We start from the raw sequence: 8,200 nt of genomic DNA on the forward strand, positions 1-8,200 counted from the left end.
TATTTCATTTACATCTATGTAAAGTCCAATGGGATACATTGCTTAGATTGTTTTCTCGCTTGCATTTTGCTAGTTTCCAAGTATATTTCCTATTTCCAAAACAACTTGGCTTTAAAATCGACTGAAATCGAGTTTACGCAGGCTTTTTGTAAGACGTCGTTTGGGTTATACCAGAATCTCAGTCTAAACCCACAGTTCGACAAGTCAAGACCAATTCCAATTTTTGTTTGAAAATCAAAAAAAAACAATTTCCGTAAATTTTTCTTTTTTTTTTTCTTTTGTAAAATTTAAAAATGATTCGTAATATGAAGTGCAAGATGCTCATGCACCGCGCTCTCGCGTACCGCATGAACTCCCGCTGCAGCATGCTCCCCACCAGTCTGCTGTGCCGCAAGAAGCCAGAGTCGCTGGGTGAAGATATTACCATCACTGACATCAACATACACGACCTGGCCAAGGGCGATCTGGAGTTTCGACGCAATTTTCTGACATCCCCGATGTTGCTGCGCCCGGAGGTGGAACTGCCGAAGACCGAGGAAGACGCAACTTCCAATACCAAGGGGAAGTCAACCCCAAAGACGACTGCTGATGCTGCTGGGACACAGGCTCCAACAGCCAGCGATGTTGATGATGCAGCTGCCAATTCCACCGTCAAACTTAGCTCTGAGATGGATTTGGAGGGCAAACTATTAAATTTGAGGAACGAAATACTCGTGCACCGTACCACAATGTCCCGCTGGACCAGCAGTTTGCTGTGCCGCAAGCAGCCCGATCCAGAAATCAACATTCGCGATCTTGGCAAGGGAGATTCCACAGCCAGCGATGGTGATCTATTCCCTGCAGATTCCACTGTCAAGGTTTGTGATGTGCTGGGTTTTGAGGGCAATCACCGTGCCACCATGGAACGCATGGCCACCAGTCTGATGTGCCGCACCAAGCTGTGTTTGCAGTACTTCGCTGACGCCAAGGGACAGTTGGAGTTTCGCCGCAACTTTCAGACATCGGGGAAGTTGCTAGATTCAACACCCAATACCATGGATAAATCTTCAGCAAAGAACACTGAAGATGCCTCTGAAACACAGGCACCCACAGCTAGCGATGGCAATGGTGATGGGGCCAAAAAGAGCTCCGTGCTGGATTTGGATGGCAATCAGATTACGCCCATTGAGATTGATGGCTGGAAACAGGACGATGAATCCGATCCGACTGTCCAGAACAACACCGATATCGACATTGGCAACGATGACGAATACAACGATGAGATGTTGCTCAAGGTGCCGGAGAAACGTGAAGGCGAATTCTCGTACAAGGGCATTACGATTAAGCTGCCAGAGTCTGCTTCCCAGGACATTGGCACCTATCGCTTTCGCCGCGATGCCGAGGATCTGGAGTGCCTCGCCGATGACATGCGCATCGTCAAGTTTGACAAAAAGTAGTGGGATTTACGCATAGGTTTCCTGCTACACAACCTTGTTTGGATCCCACCAGTTGATTTGTTTAATATTTGGCCAGATATTACACTGCATGTACACCGTTGATGCAAGTCTCACACTCACACAGCAAACAAACACACATAGATAAAGAATCAGTTAATCAGCGTCATATATTTTTGTGGCATTTAATTATTAGATATTGTTTAGATGGCATTCATTTTCAAAGGAGTTCACATACTCTTTCTTTCCTTTCCTCTCGGATGCCACAATATGCTAGGCATTTATTAATGAAATCGGATGCGAGTTCCACGTGTCCAGACAAAGGCCAAAACTGCAAAACTGCAAAATTGTTTGTCGTTTGGCAACGATGATTATCTGCCCAACTGTGACACGGACATGGCCACGGGCGGACTGGCAGCTGGCGCCAGGCCCGGTCATGTTTAAATGGAAAACAAACTAGAGTCCAATTTCTGCACTGCCCCTGCGGCCATACATATCTACATACGGAACTCCCGCTTCATGGCCCACTCGGCACTCTTTGTACAAGTATATCACAAAAGATCGTTTTGTGGTCAATGGCAACCGGAGCCGGGGCCAAAAACACTTCACATAAATTGCATTAAAACGCGCGTAGGATGGTTTGGGTGCGGGAAACAAACTAACAATGGAACGGACACACGGACACATGGACACACGGACATAAACATGCTGCAAAATGTTTGTCGGCTCTAAACCAAAATTGAATTTGCGGTTGAAACCCCTCCTCACCCATCCTAAACGGGTACAGGTGGGGCAATGCAAATAACTGTAAATGAAGCTAAAATGCGGTCAGAAAATGTGGGGGTGTGGAAGGCAATAAAAATGATGGCGGGGAAGTGATAACTGGGTAGGCTGTAGGCAATGGCAACGGTATGGTGAAACTGAAAAGTCGGTCAGACTGATAATGAACAGCGAACGGGGGAGAATTACCATTCTACCATGCCATAATTCTACCACTTATAACTTCCTGAGTACCCAGTACTACTGAGTAATGCCACACAAATCAGATTCTCCGAATTTAAATGTTTATTTCTGCAGCCCGCATTAAGTTTTTCAGGTCCACGGTCCGCTCCTGGCACTTCCTACGATGGAAATTGAAATCCTTACACACTGAAGTAAGCAGAGTGCGTCCATAACCGATGGAATAAGCAAAGAAAGAGTCGAACGAGAGAGAGTGAAGGAGAGATGGAGAGCTAAAACCAGACAGATACAAGTCAGTATACATATCAAAGTCATCAACAGCAATATCCTGCGCCGCACATCTCCGATACGGACAGGGAACATGGACAGGGACATGGCTCTCGGTGGCAGTTTGCGCCTGGAAATGATGTGGTTAGCTGTGGCTCCTGCGGTGTGCTAAACTGATGCATCAGTCGTTGCTTTTGTTGTACTTGTAGTTGTTGCTGTGGTTCCCGATGACGACTGTCGGTCTGACGGGTAAAAACTTTTTTTTGGGGCCATGGCGAACGAACGGTAACTGAAAACGCTTCGAAAAGTTGCCCGCCAGGAGTAGGTCAGACAACGGACCATTTGCTTTTGGGCTAAAGTTGGGAAGACTCAAGGCCTTTTTGCACACAGAAATGCGATATTAACATCACGCAGCCTATGGGAAACTCAGTTTTGGTTTGTGCTAGTACCTTGAAACGATGTTTGAGGATGCATTTTTAAAGCACTTTCAAGGCAAGTTCAAAAGTGAACTGCAATTTTGGTTAATGTTTTTCAGAGCAATTGTTGCCCTTCACGTGAGCATATAATTCAAGTCAATTAATGTTGATCTTTAAGCTTTGTTTTCATACAAAAGATTTGTATAAATTATGTACTTATTTTCGGTTTTGAAAAAAGAAAAATCAATAGGCGGCGGCAATCACAGCAATCAGCATGAAATGGGCCGCTCCCGCTCCCTGTTCGGTGTGGGAGGATAAGGCCCATCAACATCATCATTATCTTTATCATCATGGGTTGGTTGGCCGGAATTTCCGTTGGCCAGGAGCTGGCCAAGGGCCATTACAGTCCTCCGCTTTGGTCTGGTTTGGTCCAGTCCAGGGTCCGTGTCCGGGAAGTTGACCAACTTTTAATACCCGCAGCGGCCATGTTGCGCATGTGTAATCCCATTAAAATCCAATAAGTTAAATTATTTCCATTATTATTATGTGAACGCACTTTGTCGCTGTCCGTCCATCAGTTCATCCTGTCCGGTTCGGTGCGGAGTCCCAAACGGATAGCTGCCCATGTGGGCGTTTATCTCTCGACGGCTTCGGCTCTCTGGCTGTGGCTTTTGTTGTCCCACCTCTGGCCACCACATCGCATCCCACTGTCCACATTCGCTTCCATCTGCAGTTCAATGTCCGGCACAGTATTGGCGGCACTTTTGACCAATATCTGCAACACTTCAAGCCTCCGTCCGAGTGTGGTTACGCCCATCAGTTGGCACTGTCCTCGCCTCCATTGTTGGCCATTAAATTGCATTACGTTCATGCAATCATTATGATTGCCGTTTGCCGTCGTCGATGTTCTTGTTGTTGCTGTTGTTGTGTTCTCATTGTGCCCTGTAATTTGGGTATATTTTTTAATTACTTGCAAGCTTCCTGTGCGATGTGAGATGAAGCTGCACATGGCACTCAAAAGAGAATGAGAGGAGTATTATTCGGTTTTTTCCTTTAATGAGCAACCATGTCAGAGGAGTACACTTGAAAAGTCCGAGAATTTCAAGAGGTTTAAGAGTTTAAAGAAGAGTTTTGCTCGATCTGTACTATTAAATAAATAAAAATAAAATACTTACACCAGAATATGTAGCTTTTGTCTATGTAATTGAGACAACACAAAAGAAAACACACAGATGGAATATAGTTAATCAATGATGACATTTTCTGAGTGGTTTCAGTAGCATTCTTTGTATTTTTTCTGAAGAACATACCCAAAACAGATATTCCAGTCCATTATTTATTATATTCAATTAAAAACCATCAAATTTCATTACGTCAATTTCGCTGCCAATTAACATGAAACGCGCGGTGCCAAAAATATATTCAATGTTTATAAAAAAGATGAATAAATGTTCTTAAAGTGTGAATAAAAACTGCCGTCACGAGTGCGTCATGCATACCAAAAAAAAATACAGAAAGAGACAGTACTACGTGGAAGTGAAAGAGAGAGCTAATGGCAACGACAATGTGCCGCAATTACGGCAAAATAGTTTGCAAAACTGTGCGAACGAATGGCAGCGGAAAAAACAGGAGCATAACCAACCGAGAATAACGGTAAAACTATAGTAAATATTTTTCACAACAAAAAAGAAAAGGAAGAAAAGGCAAAGCATAAAAGGCAAAAATGTGTATACATCTGTGTGTGTTTTGAAACGCGTTCTGGCATCGTTAATATTTTTCCTGCCAACTGTCAGACAACAAAAAACTCAGAAAATCCACCAACAATGACAACAACAACAACAACAGCAAGCATAAAACTTCAACAACAGTAACACACAAAAATTCAACAACAAGTAAGAGAAACAGCTTCATGATCCAAAGCTTTAGATACCCTGCAGATTTATTATTCCATGTATCAATAAAAAGATGGGTCTTTGAATCTCTATTCAGCCAGAAATAGGGGTATTAAAGACACATTTGGCTATGTCGAAAGAAGTAAGAGTCAAAACTCTGGAATGGCTCCAAGGAGTAGGGACAGGATGTGCGGATCTGACAGTGGCGTGGCATGGGGGAACATGGCAATGGGAGCAACAGCAATTTTTTGGTTCATGAACATGCGGCAAAAATTAGTAGCGAAGCGAGCAAAACACAAAACACACGACTGACAACGGAAGTTGTGCGAATGCTGAATGGAAAAATCGACGCCAGCAACAAAAAAATAGACAACAAATGGGTACGTAATATAGGAGAAAAGATAAATAATTTGAGGGTTTATTTTTATGGCGTCGACTAGTAAGTTTCTATTGCAAGAAATTAAATCAAGAAAATAAAATAGTAAACAAAAAAAAACACTTTTACTAGCAGCAAAATATAAACCCGTGTCTCTGACTGTACCTATAGCCATTTCTGCTATCAGATACAACCGGATATACCCCTTAACCCTACCGATAAAAGAACACACACCAAAGCAGAGCCAGCCGCAGATACAACAAATATAACAACAATAGCGCCTGTCGTTGCAGCGATAGCAGCAAATATTGAAAAACAGCAACTGCCAAAAGCTTGTGTACTATAATTGCCCAACAACAAAATTCACATTGGGATGGACGATGCATGATGTAATAAAACAATGTACAAGCTCGACTTAAGGACTAGTTGCCATAGAAGCTGACAGATGGATATCGTTAGCCTTTTCAGTTATTTCTCCATGACAAACTTCTGCATAAAATCGTGATGCCCTCCTGTTTGGGTAGCAGAATAATGTGGAGCCCAGGCGCAGTCAAAAATGGCCAAATGTTTTGTATGTTTTACAAGAAAATGACTTGGTTGTTGTTATTCCTGTTGTTCCAGTTGGTAAAATGTTCTTGCTGTTTTTGTCGTTGTTGGTGTTGCGGTTGCAGTTGCCGCTGTGGGGCCACAGGATTGCATAAACATTGGCAGGATCCATCCACTCTTCCACACAACAACAAAATTGCTGCCAGACAGCATTTCAATTTCTGGATAACTTTAATGATGTGGTAAGCAAAACTTTAAATAATTTTCCATCAACCACCAAAGCAAATAAAAGACAAACTAATAAGGAGACTTCTAATGACTGATACTTGTTCTTATGGTACACTTTTATTACGCTAAAAAGAGACTTTAGCTATGAATTGTTCTTAAAAGTAATTATTTAAAATAATGTTCAAGCCTTTACCATCACAAACACCTCAAATACGAGCTAATCTTCTTCTCCACCTACGCATACGTACTCCCAACTTCTGTCAGAATCACAGCCACAGCGCATCAAGCCAGAAGGACCGAGAAATCAATGCAAATCGTTAAGGAAAATTCATACCCTCCATATTCCCTTTATTTCGAATTTTCCATCAATTTTTGGCAGCCACAAGCAATGGTTCGACCTTTACCGCCTGATTATGAGTCCAAGTTTTCCGTTTGGCTTATTGCTAAAGTTTCGGTTGGCCCCGTTGGCTGGGGTTTGCATTGGTTTTTGGTTTTTGCTTTGGCTCTGGTTTTTGGCCTTTTGATTTTATTATTTTTCCATTTGCAGCAGATTGGCTTAGGCCCAGTCAGAGTCAGAGGAGACCCGGGAGAGTGCTCTCCGCACTCCACTCTCTGGATCTTACTGCTTAACTGCAATCCCCGTGGGCAATTCGGTTGCCATTTGTGTTGTTGTCCCTTTTACCTTTTTCCTGTACCGTTTTTTTGTGTGTTGAATCTTTGGCTCAAAAAAAGGAAAAATGCTTGATGGAAATGTTATTTAAGAAGCGGAGAAATGTTTTGCATTTTTTCATGGTTTCTAGCTTGATGTTTAAAGTTGAAAATAACAGACGAAAATGAAACACAAAAAGCCGCACAATAAATCCACCAATATAATCCATTTTTTTTACAGATGCTCGCCATATTTGATGTCCAAATATTCTGGCACGGGCTTAACAGTATCACTTTCAGCATTTCCACAATTGTGTAAATATTTTATGCAGCACTTTTTATTTGACCATTTTTTTTGTAAATCCGTTTGCTTAGGGGACCCCGCAACTCTCTGTAGATTTTTAATTACTATAGCTCCGTTTGGGCAACAGTGCCAAATGCAAAATGCAAACAAATTTCAATTGCAAGTTGGCCAGCGGCTTACAGTTGAATAGAGAAAGCCCCAAAAAATAATATGGGGACGAACACGCAAAATGTTAAGCTGCTTGTAAGCCGCAATGCAAATGCGGCTTTAATCAATTAAAAAATTTCCCACATGCAAAAAGTTTCCATCTGTGTGTGGGAAAAACAAAGCAAATCAACACACACAAATAGTGAGAAGTGTGTGGGGGGGGAGCAAAAGAATTGCCAGAGGCAGAGAAAAGCAAGCAACTTTTGCGGCCTGTCTCTGTCTCTGTCCCTGCTTCAGCCTAAAGCCCTTCTTCCTTGGCTGTCAGGGTAGCAAGGCTTTAGCCAAAAATTTCAACTGCTTCTGCCCTGTAATCTATGGGTGAAAAGGATATACTTTTTTGTATATATTATGGCATTTCATTCCCAAGTTAAAGGCAAATATTTCGAGGACTTCTTTCAAGAATTTCCATCTCCTATGATCTGAGTGTGATTTTCGTGAAGTAACTCTTGCAGAGGGGTATCCTATATCCCATAAAGCCGCTAGTATATCGGCTATAGTTCTCCTACATGTATTTTATTGTTTACGTTGCTCTTACTGTGGCCCTTTTACGAGTGCGAGTATGGCTGTTGTTGTTTTCTGCTCTGCGGTCTGTTGGCTTGACTTGACTTTTGGTTTTTGTCTGAGCCTCGTTGAAGCCTGCTGCTCTGGCTTTTGTTTGTCCTTGCCTAATGTTGCTCATCATCTCATTGTTGGCCTTGTTGTTGCTCTGGCTGTTCCGGACTGTACTGAGTCTTATTTATGCGACATTGTTGCTGTTGCTGCAAAGATAATAAGATAAATGTTCTCCAAGGACCGGCCGACATCGCCGACATCGTTGCTTATGCGAGAAGGACATTTGCACAAATGTTTTGTGATAATAAATATTACTCTATGCCCCATCAGTGGCACCGCACTCTCTTTCTGGATGGCTTCTGGGTTTAGGG

General features: G+C 42.5%; 1 protein-coding gene across 1 annotated transcript; it reads left to right on the forward strand.

The window, feature by feature from the left end:
• The first annotated feature begins 261 nt into the window (after positions 1 to 261).
• Positions 262 to 1,604, forward strand: LOC117901811. The gene has a single exon (XM_034812725.1). The coding sequence runs from the start codon at positions 294 to 296 to the stop codon at positions 1,434 to 1,436; it is 1,143 nt and encodes a 380-aa protein (XP_034668616.1). The 5' UTR covers positions 262 to 293; the 3' UTR covers positions 1,437 to 1,604.
• The last annotated feature ends 6,596 nt before the right edge of the window (positions 1,605 to 8,200 follow it).

Source organism: Drosophila subobscura, chromosome U (assembly GCF_008121235.1).
Source record: "Drosophila subobscura isolate 14011-0131.10 chromosome U, UCBerk_Dsub_1.0, whole genome shotgun sequence".
Classification (NCBI taxonomy): Eukaryota; Metazoa; Arthropoda; class Insecta; order Diptera; family Drosophilidae; genus Drosophila; species Drosophila subobscura.

Bases quoted from the DNA above. Each gene is read 5' to 3' on its own strand.
- LOC117901811 (XM_034812725.1), top strand. From the start codon at position 294: ATGATTCGTAATATGAAGTGCAAGATGCTCATGCACCGCGCTCTCGCG.